This window comes from Urocampus carinirostris, chromosome 9 (assembly GCF_059441175.1).
Source record: "Urocampus carinirostris isolate Australia breed hairy pipefish chromosome 9, RoL_Ucar_1.0, whole genome shotgun sequence".
Classification (NCBI taxonomy): Eukaryota; Metazoa; Chordata; class Actinopteri; order Syngnathiformes; family Syngnathidae; genus Urocampus; species Urocampus carinirostris.
The window spans coordinates 23,458,728-23,477,172 of record NC_142357.1 but is presented as its reverse complement, the minus strand read 5'-3'; the positions used below and the strand labels follow the sequence as shown (position 1 = coordinate 23,477,172).

The window sequence follows — 18,445 nt, the reverse complement described above, 5'->3', positions numbered from 1 at the left end:
TTTTTTTCTTAACTTCTTTATACAACATAATAATTTGTAATATATTGGATCAAAGCAAGTGAGCCGTTTGAAAGCCGGTTCTCTAAAAAGAGACGGGCTTCCTTTCACTATATCAAACCGCTCTCTTCGTTTGCAACGGAAAAAAACGATACCGAGATAGAGGCTTCCGCGGTGAACTCGTTTGACTCGATTGATTTGCCATTTTGTGATAGTCGGTGTGTACCGAATGGTACCCATAATCTACAAATTTGCGTTTTTCCGTACAGATTTTCTCGTACGTCGTACACGTCTTAAAATGCATAATAAACGTACTTTGTACGGCAAAACCGTTCAGGCTGACAGGTATGTGATACGTTCGCAATCACTAATTTAGACCTGGGCTAAAGCCTCAGGTGTAAAATCCACAGCCAACCAATGTTTGCTTGAAAATGGTGCCAAGAAAAAGAATGAAAGAGAAAGAATTTTTAAACATTTTCGACAGTGAGCCTCGGAGTTTTGAAGTGTGCCATACCCAAATATTGTTAAAAAAACACTAACACTGGTAGATTAAGTCGCAAGGCGTATTTAATTACGTCATTTAACGTTACACGTGCAGGGAACTTCCCATTGGTCCACGTTGTATTGTACCGTAATACCCATAAAAATCATTACCGTGCAGCGTTTTTAACGCACCTAAATCCTAATCATTGCATACTATTTTACCCACTTCTTTCATACACAATAAAACACAGTCTATGCATTTTATAAAATCCGTTACTTCCACTTTTTAAGTGCCATCGCACTGGTGTACTCCTTGCTGCGTCAAATTACCGTAATAACCGGAAATGATGTGGCCACCAGTCAGCAAGCCAAAGATAAACACGTAGCCCGAACAAGAAGGGGCGAAAACCTGAAATATACCCTAGGAAGCTGCTCGAAATACTCAAAATGAAGTGAAAACCGAAGACCTTCGTCCCCTTCCGAAACGAGGAAAACACTCGACTTGCAAACGAGGAGCGAATCTTCCGTACGCGTCGTTTTGGTGAGCACTGACAGCTGGAAAGCTACCGAATAAGCTAGCTCACGTTAGCTGACATTTTAGCCGACCATCTGATTTAATTGCATGTGTCATTTTACGCGACAACAGCAGTTATACTCTTGTGTTATTGCTTTGCACTTAATCTTGTATTAACGCAGACTCAAAAATTGTTTCAAAGGTTCACTCACGAGTGGACTTCAAGTAAGTCGTGTCTGTATTAGATGAATTCATTCGCGTGAAAAGGACATTATCATACAATGCCTATTGTGCAAGTTTTCAAATATAAGTTTCTTGGAGAGAGGTTCTCCGTCATTGCATTAGTTGGATACCTCAATCAAAATTAGCATATAACATTGCAGTCATGAGCATTAATGTAATAAAAAAAGGACCATACTATAATGTACAGTCCATGAATTTAGCCGTATTCAAGTTATTTCATAGATATCTGCAGAAATACATATAGAGCAGAAATATAATGCCTAGCGCCATGTACAAAATGCATACAAATTGTTTTTAAAATTAAACATTTTAAAACTTGAGGGTGTAGTACAACTGTAAACCGTCTCATCTCATCTCATCTCATTAGCTGTACCGCTTATCCTTATTAGGGTCGCGGGGGGGCCGGAGCCCATCCCAGCCGTCTCCGGGCAGTGGGCAGGGGACACCCTGAACTGATTGCCAGCCAATCGCAGGGCACACGGGGACAGACAACTCACTCGCTCATTCTCACCTAGGGATAATTTGGACCGGCCAATTCACCTGAAATGCATGTTTTTGGAATGTGGGAGGAAACCGGAGTGCCCGGAGGAAACCCACGCAAGCACGGGGAGAACATACAAACTCCGCACCGTAAGGCCTGTAGCTGGATATGAACCCACGCAGGAGGTTCCCACGACCTCAGAACTGTGCCGCACACGCGCTAACCACTGCGCCGAAACCGTATTACCAGATAATAAAGCAAGTCATAATCAAATAAAATTAATTTGTGAAGAACTTTACATACAATAAACTGCCAAACTGTATAAAAGCGTACAGAAAATACAATCCCACCCCACAAGCAAAAACACCTCATTCACAAACACACCCAATGGTTCAAATACTATAAAAACAAAAGAAATAGTAATATAAATAATAAAGGACTATGGCAAGGCACAGACTAAACAAATGAGGAAAGGGACCCGAGGGAGGCTTATCCACTCTGATAGGGATGGCAGCAGGTGGCCTCAGGATTTTCAGCCAATTGAACCACACCCTTCCAGTGTGGGGCCCCCAAATGAGGAAACACTGAATAATGAAAATATAAATAAAAATGGCTGCAAAACAAAACATAAAAATTTGAAATTAATAAGTATGATACAAAAGATCAGAGTTTAAACGGATCAAAACTAAATGTAATTGCTCCACTAAAAGCCATAATAAAAAAAATGGGTCTTTAGCCTCCTCTTAAAAATATCAAGGGTCCCGTCAGACCTGATGTCTTCCGGCGACTGTTCCACAGGTGAGGACCAAAGTGTCTGAATACTGCTTCATCATAGGTTTTGGTCCTCACCCTAGGGACAGTCCAATCCCAACACATATTCAAGAGTTGTTTTTCTAAAGAGCGGGCACTCATCTGAGGGGGAATCCATCAATTCAATATCCAATTTGCTCCGACAACATTGAAAAGGCATTGTGCCGTCTGAGAGGGTATTCGTTAATGGAATAATAAAGATCAAGGTTCGGGAACCTTTTTGACTTAAGCAAAATATTTAGATTATTTTTCCTCTTTTGAGCCACACCATATATTTTAAGATAAGATTCAACAAAACGACCAAACGCGCTCTCCAGACAAACGCTAATTCTTCAGCACATTTTGTTTCACTGTGTGACATTTAATTTGATAAATCTTTGAAACAGTCATGCCAAAGTATGTGTGCCATGTCACTTAAAATGTGACTCTCTCCTGCACTTACTCAATATAGTTGAGGCTCATTTTTTACTTTATTTTTTTTTGTAAATAATGGTTTCAAATTACAGTGCGAACAGAGTTCTTTGGAAAAATGTCAAAATAACCTACAAGTGAGAAGGATACTGATGCATTTAGGGGAGTGCGCTATGTGTGCGAAGATCCGCCCACGCCTACCGCTCACCAAATCAAACTTTTCTGGGTTCTTGGCTGACGATTTTGATTATTTACAGTTCTTTAGATTTTCATCAAAAAGTGTCTCAACAGTGAACATAGATTATATAATTAGCTTCCATGGTCTGTGAGCGTAAACTATAGAGGCCTTATATATTCTGGACCAAACCATGGTTTACTGTGTCGCTTCGATTAAAATTGAAAAGTCTTAGAGATTACCATGGGCCTTATTTGATTTCTGAGCCAGAAGTACTCAAGAGAAAAAAACATATCTGGCTTGCGAGCCATATGTTCCTGACCTTTTCATTTAGATAACGACCTTAAAAATGTCCCCAACTTATATCAAAATTATATACTGTGCGTATATTTGATTAATATGCTGAGGAAAATTAATATATCAAGATTTTCTTCAGGTATTATATAGAAGTCACTAGTGGTATAGTTGCATGCCTGAAATGTCTTTTTTCCTCCTGTTAATGTGGTATGGGTTTTTTTTTTGTTTGGTCTTCTTTTTTTGATTTTGAATATGCACTTAAAATGCTTGTGCTTCAAAATATTCTGGGGTCTTTTTTATGACAGATCATTGTTTTGTACAGCTGTTTGTGTGCAACTATTTAGTTGTTTCTTTTTGTTCATTGTTGGTTGATGTCTTTGTGTTGTTCCCCCCCAAAATGCCACAAAAAAACATAAAATAATAAAAAGTGTTGATGCCACGTGGTGAATATTAGTCCTTTTCAAAAGCCACATGCACTCATTTACACCTTAGTGAGGACTTATAGGAATCCTGATATTAGTTGACTTTCTCAAAAGTCAAACCCAAATTGTAATCTTATTTCCAAAATGCTGCTCACATTGTTACTATTGCAATCACCAAAACATACAATTGCATCATGACATGAGTTACAGGCAACTAAATAGGCCGATTGTCGAACAACAAATATCTTTAACGTTTTAAATTCTGCATCAATTTGATGGACTACTTTTAAAAATGAATTATTTTCATCCATCCATCCATTATCTGCACCGCTTATCCTCATTAGGGTCGCGGGGTGAATTATTTTAAGAATTAAAAAAAAAAAGACAACTACAATTGTTGCTTGGTATGAATAAAACAAGATACCAAGTTACACCCTCCCCCTGTCTTCACAGCAAAAGAAAACACATGTATTAACCAATCAACCAATTTACCAAAAGCGAGTGAGAGGACTAACAAAGCGACCACACCATGGCGTTTGCGATCTTTTGCAAACAGAATATCTTAGTTATTTTGATTACCTTTGCATTTATATATGTATTTGAAAATATTGTTATTCTTTTAATATTACAAGTTAATGACACCCTGTCTGGACAAATTGGACCCTGGCAGAACGCCTGGGACCATATGGTATGGGAAACACTGTTCAAGTTCAAAAGGGACATTTCCAAGCCATGCTAGATTAGTGATTTTTTTCAACCTAATCACCCTTCGTCTGCAGAAACCGTGGAGGAATCCAACATGGTCCGAGCAACCTTGGTGACCATCACCAGTCTGGCCCTGACGGGCGCTGTGGTGGCGCATGCGTACCTCCTCAAACATCAGTTTTACCCTACGGTTGTCTACCTCACCAAGAGCAGTCCAGCCATGGCAGTAAGATGCTGAAGCAATTCGACTCTATCGCATAATTTACTGCTGTTGTGACTTTTAAATTCATAAAGGAATTATGTTTGTGTGTCCTTACAGGTGTTGTACATTCAGGCCTTTGTGTTGGTGTTTCTTCTGGGGAAATTCATGAGGAAGGTGTTTTTTGGTCAGCTCAGGGCTGCAGAAATGGAGGTAATAATTGTCACGTTAATACTGTAAATTCTGGACTGCAAGCCGTTAGTTATTTACTAAATTTTAAACACGGTGCATCTTTTACACTACGCATGGGGTCTCAATATGAAATTAAATGAAATGATCTGCATTTATATATTTTCAAGTCAGACTTTCCAAAGCGCTTTGCAATGTGCTTCACATTTACCTATTTACCCACACTCACTCACACAACAATAGCAGCCATGCAAGGCGCCAACCTGCTTATCGGGGGCATTAGGGGTTCAGTGTCTTACCCAAGGACAGTTCGACATGTGACACGGAGGAGCCGGGATACAAAACACTGAAGTGATGTCAGGAAACATTTATGACGCCCTTCGAGAGGAATGAGTCCATGTTATTGCCAACATATATTCGATTTAATATATAAAATGAGGCAGCACGGCGGCGCAGTGGTTAGCGCATGTGCGGCACAGTTCATGTCTTGGGAACCTCCTGCGTGGGTTCAAATCTAGCTCCAGACTTTCTTTGCGGAGTTTGTATGTTCTCCCCGTGCTTGCGTGGGTTTCCTCCGGGCACTCCGGTTTCCTCCCACATTCCAAAAACATGTATTTCAGGTGAATTGGCCGGTCCAAATTGTCCCTAGGTGTGAATGAGCGAGTGAGTTGTCTGTCCCTGTGTGCCCTTCGATTGGCTGGCAACCAGTTCAGGGTGTCCCCTGCCCACTACCCGATGATTGTTGGGATGGGCTCCAGCTAGAGGTAAGATCGGGCCAAAAAAAAGCACCCGAGCCCGACGCAGGCCCGAGGGGTATTAAACCCGACCCGGACCGAGCCCGACTAATTAACTGGATTTGCTGGCCCGGCCCGAAAGGGGCCCGAAATTACATATTTTATTTATAAGGAGGGGTGATTTATGATAACAAATTAAACTCTGCCTTTTGTTACAACATCTAGGCCTAAGTTAAATAAAACTGTATAAACATTTACATCTTTTATATTTCTGTGTCTGCACTGCAGATGTTACATTAAGCGACAATCTGTCATTGACGGTTGTTTTTTTTTGAGGTAGCGAAAACATTTAAGGGCGTCCGTCATTTTGACGACTTGATCATTGGGCCATAATCCACAGCAGCAGTAGTAGTACGTCCTTAAGATTTTAGCGCAGCACTTTCATTGAGGGGGTGTTGACGTGTTGTGCCCTTTTCCGACTCCTATGCAAATTCCCCCCCCCCCCTGATCGTATTCTATATAAAACGCTTATTAAAACAATAAAGCGAGCTAATTATAACAATTGGGAGATCCTAGTCTATATAACGCGTTTATTTAAACAATAAAGCGCGATCGTATTCTACAAATTGCGTTTTTTAACGCGGATGAAAATGTCACCAACGTCAATGTACGCTTCCGTTTTCCTCGTCAGTTCTCCTCTCTTGAGTTTATCCTTAACTTCTTGTTGGTCCGACTCCATATCGGGGATACCAGGCCAAAATCGCGCGAATTTGCGGAGGGGAACATTATTAAGAGGACAGCATTCACGTCACGTCACGTGCACAGAGCATGCTCTGGCTCCGTTAAAAGCAATTACAGCTCCTTCTCCGTTTTATCCAAATTATTTATTTTATAACAAGTATTCCTTGGTCTAGTATCCATACATAGTTTAAGTATATATTTTTAATGAACATATATTTATAATTATTAATTAATAAAAAAAAAAAAAAGCGGGATCGAACCCGACCCGACCGTATGACTGACATTTCAGGCCCGACCCGGCCCGAAATTGCCTCGGGTTCGGGTTCGGGCTCGGGCCATAAATCTTAGGTCTAGCTCCAGCACCTCCGCGACCCTACTGAGGATAAGCGGTGTAGCTGATGAGATGAGATATAAAATGAAAGTTTGACTGTACTTTATTCAATATTTACCACATAAATTGCAAAATCTAACAAAAAAATGAAAAACATTAGTTAAAGATGCTACACTTTTCCTTCCGCATCATCGGTGTTAATGTCAGGACACTAAAGTTTCCTTTAATCCTCAAGAGACAATAACAAGTAAACATAACAATCACCAATGAAATAATAATAATAGAAATAATTACCTTGTATTGTCATTCTGTGTAACAATGTACACAGAACGAAATGTCGATTGCACCTGACCCGTTGTAGCGAGCCGATGCAGCCGCAGCCAACAGAGGGCGCCGCCGACCACTTTTTAAGTCTTAGGAATGACTCGGCCGGGGCGCGAACCACCGACTTCCCCATCTGTGTTGCAATCTGGCACTATTCTCCACAGTATGGTTGTCTGGAAATATTGGGCTTACATTTTACGCGAGGCAACCCTCATTATCCTCAAGGAATGATGAGAAGCAAATGCAATTTGGTCTTGTACTGCAAATATTGCCAATAACGAAACAAAAAGACGACTGCCACGCCTGTGTTGCAATCTGGCACTTTTCTCCACAGTATGATTGCCGTGAGGCCGTCCTCTAGAAATATATAGCTCATATTTCATGCAAGGCAGCCCTTATTATCCTTTTCTTGGCACAGTAGTAAATAAGTAATCGCCATCTTGTATGTTCGCATGATCCAAAAACATGTGACTTAAACAACTCTGAGCAGAACTGAAAAATGACATTGCAGACAACTGCGTCAGTTTCCTTCTTAATTTTGAGTATGCAGCTTTTAATCAGGTTTCCCGGTAGTCAGGATTTTTGGTAGTCTAAAAAATATTTCGTCCTCTTTTTATATTACCCAAATTCTGTTTGCACAGGGGTGTGTAAACATTCATTTTTATCTGACTTACTATCTCTCTCCAAACAGCATCTCATTGAGCGCTCCTGGTATGCCGTGACCGAGACGTGCCTGGCCTTTACTGTATTCCGGGACGACTTCTCCCCACGCTTCGTAGCCCTCTTCACCCTTCTGGTCTTTCTTAAGTGCTTCCACTGGTTGGCAGAGGACCGCGTGGATTTTGTGAGTTATGGCAGCAAAATTCGCCGTCTCAAAGAAAGTAGAGTTGGGTAAAGGACCTTGAAATGATTTCTATTTTCATTCTATATTAAATCTTTCAGATGGAGCGAAGTCCAAACATATCCTGTCTTTTTCACTTTCGAGTGTTATGTGAGTACCGTAGCGATTACAATCTGTGTGTTGCCTTTATTTGAGAACCGTAAATTCGGGACTACAGAGCGCACGTGATTAAACGGCACATGCTGAAATTTAAGAACAAAACTCAATTTTGTCTTTGTACCAGCCGCACCAAATTTTAAGCCCGGCGCACACCTGGCACCAATTGCGTGGTGAATTTTGCTTTGAAGCCTTTGGCTCCAGAACGCCAATGCAGGCGAGCCCCTGCACACAAAGAAACGTTTCCAGGTCTACTGTCTAAGTTGTTCACATCACATGTTTTTGGATCATGTGACCTTTCAAGATGGAGGCCACTTGAGCGATAACAAGCACATGTTTACTACCAGGCTAAAAGAAAACGTGAATCAGCTCTGCGCTGCATGAAATATAAGCCTTCTATTTCGAGACAACGCCGCCCCTGCAACCATAATGTGAAGAACTATGTCAGATTGCAACACAGACTTTGTTTTTGTGATCTTACTTTTTCTTGGCGGTTTCTGCAGTGACAGACCAAATTGTAATCTCTTGTCATTGTTCCTCGTTGATTAAAGACCCTACAGCAACCTGGCAATGACACCGATGATACAAAAAGAAAACAGAAGCGTTTTTGATAGAACTTTCCTTGCTCTTCAAATTCAGTTGTATAAATTATGGACTTGATTCCTGGGTGAAAAAGTTGAAATATTTTAAGTACGTGGTCAATATTGAATAAAGTACCGTCAAATAGGTGTCTGTTATGTATTATATGAAATAATGTTTTCATAAACAAACCCAGATTTTTCATAGGTCACCGCAGTGTTTTTTATTTAGAACGCACGCGTTGTGGAAAATGGAAGCTCCCCATTATTCTCTGTCCCCTGCACACTTGAGGAATTTTGCGACCGAGCACCGACTTTATCAAAAACGTTTGAAACTCTGTGCCATTGGTGCCCCCTCGTTTTCCTCCAAAAACTGCCCACACTCACCTGACTGATATACAATAACAGAAGTTGTGATTAAACGTACATTTTGATTGAACCTCTGAACTACTCATTCCTTTCATTTGTCTATTGTTGCTTTTATGTGAGTTGTTTCTAAATTTGCCTCTGGTAACATTCCGCAGCTCTCATGGGGCTGCTGGGTGTTTTGGACTTTGTGTTTGTTTACCACGCCTGTCAAAGTATCGTCACCCGAGGAGCGTCCGTTCAGCTCGTTTTCGGATTCGAGGTTTGTTATCTTACCCAAATTGCTGCCATAGTCCACTTTCTCAATCGTGGTTGCTTAAAACGTCTTGCTTTTTTCACATCAGTACGCCATCCTGTTCACCATGGTGTTGACTATGTTCACCAAGTACATCCTGCACACGGTTGATTTGCAAAGTGAGAATCCCTGGGACAACAAGGCCGTCTATATGCTCTACACAGAGCTCTTTACTGGTAATCGTCTGCCTCCAGCTTGCTTCAACTTGTGAACACAGCGACGATATAAACAATGACGAATAATTGTCCGTTTCAGGGTTCATCAAAGTTCTCCTGTATGTTGCCTTTATGACCATTATGATGAAGGTTCACACTTTCCCCCTGTTTGCAATTCGGCCCATGTATCTGGCTATGAGGTAAGCCGTTCACTTATATTTCACCATTACCTTTCTCACTATGGTTAAAGGTTTTCCTATGCTATGCCAAACTGAAATTAAACCCATAACTTTGATGGGTGTGAGTGTGACTCGAGAAATAGCAGAAGTGTAACTGGAAGATTTATTTTTGCAGTGATCGTCATGTTGCAAATTAAAAGCAGTTTTGGCCAAAAAGACGCTTGGAGCAGTTTCATGCCACTGCCATTTCAAGTTCACGGAATAAATTACAAAGCAAACAAAAACAGTTACTTTGTGTATTTAGGCCCTAGCACTAGGTTCGGGAATCTTTAAAAGTCATAATAGCATATATATATATGTTTTTTTTTTTTTTGTTTTTTAAAGGGAGACGAACCATATATAGACAAAATTAAACAAAACTGCCAAACCTGCTCTCCAGACAAAAGCTATTTTTTCTGTGCATTTTATTTTATTGTGTGACGTTACATGATTTGATAAATTGTATTAAATGCGTCATAATAATGGTAAATGGTCTGCATTTATATAGCACTTTAAAGGTCACTGAAGACCTCCCAAAGTGCTTTACAATGTGCTTCACACTTACCCATTCACACACACTCATTAGGCATTAGGCTTTCAGTGTCACCTAAAGTTGCGACGCGTCATAAGCAACAGAAAGAGTGTCCCTTTAAACTTCATACTAGCAACATCCCCCATTCATTTTGATGAACGCTACATGGCGGCTCAGTCTTCATTTAATGTAGTATGGACTACATTGACCATTTATGCAAAAATTTTGAAGTTTGCTTTAAGCCTTGATTCAAAAGTTCCACTGAGGTTGCAGATCGACTGTCAGGGGTCAGAGCATTCCACAACATCGAGGCCCGAATGGAAAACGCTCCTGAACCTGCGTATTTCTTCTTGGAATTTGGGATCATAGTAGACCAGCATTTTCAGAGCAAAGGCTCTGGAACGGAACATAGTGGGAAATTAAATCTGAAATATATGACTGAGCGAGTCCATGCATGATTTTGTATAACACCAACAGAACCTTAAAATTATGTCTTAAGCTAACAGCGAGGCAATTGACTGAGGCGCGTGATATTGCAATTCTAGATCCTGTGTACCAGATCAACAAATATACCACTTTATATTGGATAATAGTTGATTTTTGGTGTGTTCACATGGTTTCACACATGTTCTGTGTTCGCTTTCAGACAATTTAAGAAAGCTGTGACAGATGCTGTCATGTCTCGGAGAGCCATCCGCAACATGAACACATTGTGAGTAATGCAACTTTATATCATTGTGACTATTTCGAAGACACTGAGTGAGCTTCTGTTTGTAACTAATTTATAAAAAAAAGTAAATTGTGAGCAACTGAAAAATGCAGATGAATTGTATCGTTGTATTTGTAAGCGCAATACAAAGCGAATGCATCGTATTGTTTTAATCATTAATTGAATCGAAATCTGGTGAGAAATTTGGTTCTTTGCGATTAAAAAGTTCATTTTCATATGAATATATGGTCACATATTGTTGGGTTTATCTTAGCAGCTGTAGCTTTGTAAAAGGATTGATATACAGACAGACTTGATATTACACCTGTTCCTCCAACAGATACCCTGACGCCACTCCGGAAGATCTGCAAGCTTCCGACAACGTTTGCATCATCTGTCGGGAGGAAATGGTCACTGGAGCTAAGAAACTGCCTTGCAATCACATTTTCCACTCCAGGTATGTCCGAAAAACTGAACATGATGCTTAAGGCGCAGGTAAGGAACTTCGAATAAGCAAATTGTCCGTTTTCGTGTGTGTGTGCGAGCAGTTGCTTGCGTTCGTGGTTCCAGAGACAGCAGACCTGCCCCACTTGTCGCATGGACGTCTTGCGGGTGTCCAACAACAATCCCACTCCTCCTGCCGCCCAGGCTGCCGCACCTGCCCCGGCAGCCCAAGCGCACGCCGGCGCTGCACAACCTGCCAACAGTGAGATCATCAAGAAAGACAAATCGATTATCGTTAATTCTGGACGACAGAGTGTACCCGATTAAAAGTCACAAGCCCCAATTTAAGTACTTTACTCAATTTAGCCTTTGCGCAAGCCTCACCGGATTGAAAGCCGTACTGTCGGGAATTTGGCCTCGAGGCCTTTGGCTGAAGAACGCCAATGCCGTAGTGTCCCCAGCACATCTGATACCTGACTGCATTGTTTTCAGTTCTGGTCGGAAGTGTTTACATCGTGTTTTTGGATTGTGTAACCGTTCAAGATGGCGATTGCAAACACAAGCACATATTTACTACCGCACCTAAAGAAAACGTGAATGAGGGCTGCGCCACCTCAAATGTGAGCTCTGTATTTCTAGATTATAAAGCCAGGGTAACTCCCCAGTAGAGGGGTCAAACTCATTGTAGCTGTTGGCCACAAAGTAGAAAAAATATTCTCACTAAAGCCGGACTAGTAGATTAAAGCGAAAGAAAGACATGGAAGAGATAGAGGGAGAGAAAGAAAAAAAGAGGAGGGAGAGGGAAAAAGGAAAAAATAGAACTAAGAAAGAGAAAAAGAGGGTAAGAAATGAAGTGACAGAGAAAGAAAGACATTGAGAGAGGTAGAAAGAGAAGAAGGGAGTAAGAGATGAAAAGTCAATGGGAGAAAGAGAGCAAAAAAAGTAAGAAAGATTGAAAGAGGAAAAAAGTGAGATAGAGGAGGACTAAGCTGCACCATATCTTAAGCCGCAGTGTTTAAATGAAGCAAACAAGAAGCTGCTTGTAGTCCAGAATTTACAGCGTCCAGACAAAAAGATATCAATTGATGTATCACTTCCCCCTTTTTAGTGGCTCCCGGTATGTTGCCCGGCTTCCCACCCGGGCTTTTCCCCTTCTGGGGTCCGTTTCCTGGCATGCCCCCTCCTGCTGCTGCGGCACCTGGCGCTGCTGACGTGCCACAGGGAAACACAGAGGCCACGCAGGCAGCTGGTTTGTCAATTCGACTGGGGAGGTGAAGCGAGGTTTTATAATTACCTGAGTATGATTCTTTGTTTCTGGCAGGTTCCAGCCAGGCAACCTCAGCCGGTGGCGAATCGGTTGGCGCTGGCACTCCGGGCTCTGCGCTACCGGGATTTCCCTTCTCCATTCCCCCACCGCCCTTCCCAACATCACCTTGGCTGCCCATGCCCCCACCACCGCCTCCTTTCAGTAAGGATAGAAAATAACATTTCGTAAAAAAAAAACTGTACGCAATTGGGAACGTTAATACTCTTTGCTGCCATGTCCTGGATTAAAGTCATGATTTCTTAGGTGCACTTGAAATAATTGTTAGTTTTTCATCATATTTGGGGTTTGGGGTGCCCTTTCGACTATACTAGAAGCAGGCCTTTTCTTACTTTCACCATGTTCATGGGAGGGAAAAAAAACATGTGACGACAAGCATGATGTCAGTCTCCAGCACTCCCCCTAGGCCACATTCCTTGAACATAATGTGTTACGCCCCGAACAGCTCTGATGAAGGTAAGATGAAAGCAGATAGGCACAGTGGAAAAGAAAGCAGAAGGGCTCGTCAAACTCAGTTGGGCTTTACCCAGGGTTCCTGCGGATCTTTGAAAAGTCTTAAAAGGCATTAAATTCATTATTGTAAAAATAAGGCCTTAATTTGCATTAAAAAGTCTTAAATCAAAATTTTAAACGTCTTAAAAGTGTGAATGCATTTAAAAGATTTATATTTGTTAAAAAACATTTAGCAACATTCATCAATTGTCTTTATTTAATAAATCACCAATTAACTTACGTGGCAACACACCATGACCACATTAAAGGCGCTATCTAAACGGCGATGGGATTTCAGTCAGGTTTTTCAGAGACATTTACTTTGGACCATGGGAAAGTGTAAATTGAATGCCAAGTGGCTGTTCGATGAACGCTTTCGCCATGGCAAGAAATATTTGTTTGCTTTTTGTTTTGTTTATTTCAATTGTGTTTTTTTCTTTTTGTCGACTTAGTCTTAAAGTTGATTTTAAAAGGCATCAAAAAAGTCTTATTGTCTTGAATTTCACTTGCCTTAAGCTGTAGGACCCCTGCCGACCCCTCATTTGAATATTTTTTTCGGTAAAAATACCTGACAACTCACAGCAAAGTGACAAAATTAATGATAAAAACATGACAAAACTTACTACAGAACGCCAAAATACACAACAAAACGACACAAAAAGAGCCTATGCTTGTTGATATTAAAAAAAAAAAACACTAATTTATGGAATGGCTTTTCTCCTTTGTGCAGTGTCGTCGATGCCTCCCCCGCCGCCATCTTTATCACAATTGTCTGAGGAAGAGTTGAGGGAGCTGGAGGCTGAGGGCCGGCGGGGCCTGGAGGCCCGACTTCAGTGCCTCCAAAACATCCACACGCTGCTGGATGCCGCCATGCTCAACATCCACCATTACCTCAGCACAGTCGCCACGCTCACGTGAGTCCTATATCCTGGGAAACGTCACATGAGGCTGATGAGTTTATAGCTTAGTACGATGGTTCTTAACTGGTCCTACTTCTGGATCCACCATCCCACCTTAAATCCCAAGAGCCATGAAGAGATCCGCAGGTTCGAGAGCATTCTCCATGCTCTGGACTCTGAGATTCGAACGCCAACCTCAGTGGAACTGTTTAAATCTAGGCTTAAAACACACTTCTGTTCTCTAGCTTATGAATGACCTATATTTCACGTTGACAATATCTGTGTATTCTTTTTTATTGCAACATCCATTGCAGCCTGGTCATCCTGGAAAGGGCATTACATCAAATGCAGTCCCTTCTCAAGGTTTCTTCATTTACCTCATGTTGAGGTTTTTGAGTTTTTTCTTGCCCTCGTGTAGGTTTTAGATCAGGGGATGGTGTGATAATGGTCTGGAGTTTGCAATAATCTGTGTTCTGTGCAGCCCTTTGAGACTCCTTGTGATTAAGGGCTATACAGAAAAACATGACTTGATTTGACATAAATACAAGCTGTGACCCAAATTAAGAAAGTATTTCTACTTCTCAAATTTATAGCAAAAGGATTGTGCAGAAAACCAGAAATAATAAGAGTATAATCACACACAAAAAAGACCAGCAGGAACAAATCAACAGTAATATTTGGTCTAATGCTCAATTGGCTGCATTTTTTATTAGATTTAAAGCAGTTCACTTCCGTATTGTTGCATTCAAGATGGTAAAATCCATATCTCATATATTCTTTGTTGTGTGTAGCCATGCTCTGCATGTGTAAACAAACTTAACCTGTCTTTTTGTAGTGTGATATCTGCAGGGTGTTATTGCAATCCACTGCTAGGGAATGTAATTGACCCTTAGTTTTTTTTTTCTCTTAGCATTATTTCGCAAAGACTCGCGGACCCACTTTTGGGTAGTGAGCAGTGTCGAGCATGTTACTGAAAAACAAGCAAGTTACAGCTACCATGTATTTCTGTTACCCCCAGAGTACTGACACCCAAAAGTAGTGTGTTACTCTGAAGGTAACTATCTACATACAAATTACTGTATATTCTTGCATTGAAGCCGACCCCCTGAAAGTGCTTAAAAATAGCCACACAATCCAAGAAATAGAAGAAAACGCGTACACCAACCTGTGGAAGCAGTGATTCCTTCATATTTCAATCTTGAGAGCTTGCAAACGAACACACTCCATGTCCATTTTGTCTCTGGGTTTCAAACTATTCGAATTTCTCCTCCGTTTGGGCATACTGTCCAATGTCCAAGAGGTCTTCTTATTTCCTCCAGGCGTGTTGACTTTCAAAAATAATTTTACCAATAAGAAGTCCAAATTTTAGCATACTTTTACCCCTAATTCATGTGCACACTGTCCCATTGATTTTGTTGTTCCTGTATAAGCCCACTCCCCTCCCCACTGGCTGCCTACGATTCCCTACTGGTGACAGCCAAACCGACGCCCTGATTTCAGTGGGTTTTTTTACATTCTAAATACGGCTTAGTTGCGAGTATGTATACAAAGTAGGGAGAGAATATCTGCATGAGGAGAAATTCCGCGATCTCCTACTCTGTGCTTGAGATGACGCCACCATAACTGTTTGTAGGTAAATAAAAGCATGCCTACCCTTCTTAATCGTTGCTGGCGGATTGAGGTTGTTTGATTGTGTGCGAAGGAGGAATAGTTGGCAATCAGAGGATGTTGTAATTCAAGTCGTGAAGTAACGCACCATCTTGTAACAACTGTTGTGCTACAAAAGGTTATTAGTAAAGGGTTATTTTAGTTCCAACACTGGTCCCAACCTACTAGTTAAAAAAACACCGGTGAATCAGAAGAGAAGCCATCCGTTGATTTGGAACTTCCAAGGAGAACAGGAGAAGACCCAAACCTTCGATAAGAAAATCCACATCAGTTCGAAAAGCCCTCCCCTTAGCCCTTTTCAATAAAATCTCCCTGGTTAGAAAAGCAGATCCAAAATATTGGGTGTGGGAATCCCAAAACAGAGACACGATTGACCGACGGTGACAATGATGCGCACAGTGGTCAAAACATCGAACTGGCATCCTATGCAATCTCCTTTGCGGGATTCTGATACTAAAAACAGAAAAGACAAAAAACGGTGGCGCTATGGCCGACTAAAAACGTCTTCCTTTCTTTCAAAGGCCTCCGAGGTCCGACGGAATTGCAGGAGGCGAACCCAGCGAGACATCGACTCTGATTCCGACCGCCGTTGCGAACACGGAAGGGCCGGGCCACGGGGAAAGCTCCTCCACCAGCTGTAGGAATTTCGACTCTCTTCCAAATCCAAATTCCGCCACGTTTTAATTTAATCGCACTTTTTTTTGCACCCAAGCGAGCAAAGACTCTTTTCCGACGACCGAAACCGCATCAACCTCCGCCGCTTGGGACGAGAGGAAAAACAAAACGGACGAAGGACCGGAGGATGAGGACGGCGAACCGAACGCCGCGGAATTGAGGAGGCGGCGACTTCGGAAATTGGAAACTCCGTCGCCCGCCCCGGTTGACGATCCGGCGCACCAATAGGTGCTCTGATAACCGATCTTCCGTCATTTTCTCTATCTCTGCGCTTCAAACCTTCACCAAATTAAGTCGGACTCGAACCAGGATCTTTTGCACTCCTGTGGAATTGATAGCATGTTTTTTTTCCACTCAACGCAATAGTGGAATTCGAGAACTGTAGGAACCTACTGTATTTTTAGCACTATAAGGCGCACCGGAATAGAAGACGCAACCCCAAAATATAGCCTTTTTTTCCATATATTTTAGAAGGCACACTGGACTAAAATACCCATCGAATTAAAAAGAAAGTTACAAATGTAACTACGGTTCTATGAGTCCCGTTCAAGAACCAGAGCATCTTGTCTCTCGGAATCCTTGTCTGGTGGTGGTGACACTGGATTTATACACATTCCTGGGCCACAGGTGTCAGGAATGACTCCTTTGGTTTTCATTTCTTGATCTGCACTTATGTGAAGGGAATGTTCAGTTCTTTGAAAATAGAACTGCATTTATTTGTCTATAACTGTTGCGCATCGTATACACTGACGGTGTATTATACACTTAAATAATATATTTAGTGCAATGATTGATGGATAAGCCGAAAACATTCGCAGATCAAAATTGCATACCATCGTATGCAGCGGAAATCGAACCCTGGTTGCAATGGAATGCCAAAACATAAACATTAAACTACTACTGATACAGATGACTCTCATTATCACACTATTTCTACTCACAGTGCCAGAAACAAATGCTATAAAATGGAAAGTCTCACCAAAAGATATATAAACGCAAAGAGGTAAAACACTCTTCAGTGTATCGGATGATGAATCAGATTTTACGTTTATATGTTCCGGGACAACATTTATGTTATCTTCTTTCTCTTACATTAGTTTCTGGCACCATGAGTTAAAATGATGGTAAGATAATAAAATAAAAATGTAATCATTTGATAGAGATCAAATATAATGCCGTTTGGTATGTCATCTGTATCACTAGTGGTCTAGAGTCTGTGTTCTTACCACCTGACCCTGGTTTGATTCTCGTTGCATGCAAGTGTTTTTTTGATTGATCGTTCATTCCGCAATTACCATAAAAAATCCTGTAGTCGTCCAATCCGGGGTTTTTAGGTGTGCCTTATAGTCCGGAAAGTACGGTAATATGTTGCGAAAACATTTGGTGTTTTGTTGAAATTAGTATTCAGGAGTCTGCTTGGTGCCTGCTCCGTTTTTTGTTTCTTAATCAAGCTGACTTAAGTAGGTTGTTCTTATTTAACACTCGACTCCTTTCAGTAAACGCGGAAAGGAATCTTACTAAAGGGTTCGACACGTTCTCCCCTTGACAAATCGGCACGCTCGGTGTTTCGAGTTTTTTTTTTTTCAACGTTGCAGGAACTTAACGGATTTATTTCAAAGTGTACATAATGTATAAATACTTTTATTAGGGTGATCTGTACATAAAGGTGAATAAACTGCAACGTTTTCCTTTTGGCTACGTTTAGAGTTCATTCTAGTTCGGGAGTGTCGGACTCGTTTTAGCTCAAGGGCTACGCGGTAGAAAAACGAGTGTCGAGGGGGCTGGACGAGTAAAGGGCATAAAAGTTTGCCTTTAGAGCAGGGGTGTCAAACTCATTTTAACTCGGGGGCCACACGATAGAACAAACATTCTGTCGGGGGCCGGACTAGTAGATTAAAGAGAAAGAAAAAGAGAGATAAAGAAATAAGAGAAAGAGGAAGGGAAAAGAAGAGAGAAGGCGGGACAGAGGAAGAGAGCGTGAGAAACAAAAGTGAAGTTGTGAGAGAGGGAAAGAAAGGGAGAGGAAGAAAGAAATCC

General features: G+C 41.3%; 1 protein-coding gene across 1 annotated transcript; it reads left to right on the top strand.

Moving 5' to 3' along the window:
- The first annotated feature begins 816 nt into the window (after nucleotides 1–816).
- Nucleotides 817–18,102, top strand: syvn1 (synovial apoptosis inhibitor 1, synoviolin). The gene is made up of 16 exons (XM_088343294.1): nucleotides 817–1,021; nucleotides 4,613–4,764; nucleotides 4,858–4,950; nucleotides 7,748–7,900; nucleotides 7,999–8,047; nucleotides 9,156–9,259; nucleotides 9,342–9,468; nucleotides 9,548–9,647; nucleotides 10,844–10,909; nucleotides 11,247–11,363; nucleotides 11,455–11,612; nucleotides 12,459–12,599; nucleotides 12,672–12,818; nucleotides 13,897–14,080; nucleotides 16,255–16,370; nucleotides 16,446–18,102. Exons 2-16 carry the CDS (start codon nucleotides 4,633–4,635, stop codon nucleotides 16,634–16,636), a joined length of 1,878 nt encoding a protein of 625 aa, XP_088199420.1. The 5' UTR covers nucleotides 817–1,021; nucleotides 4,613–4,632; the 3' UTR covers nucleotides 16,637–18,102.
- Nucleotides 18,103–18,445: the final 343 nt, after the last annotated feature.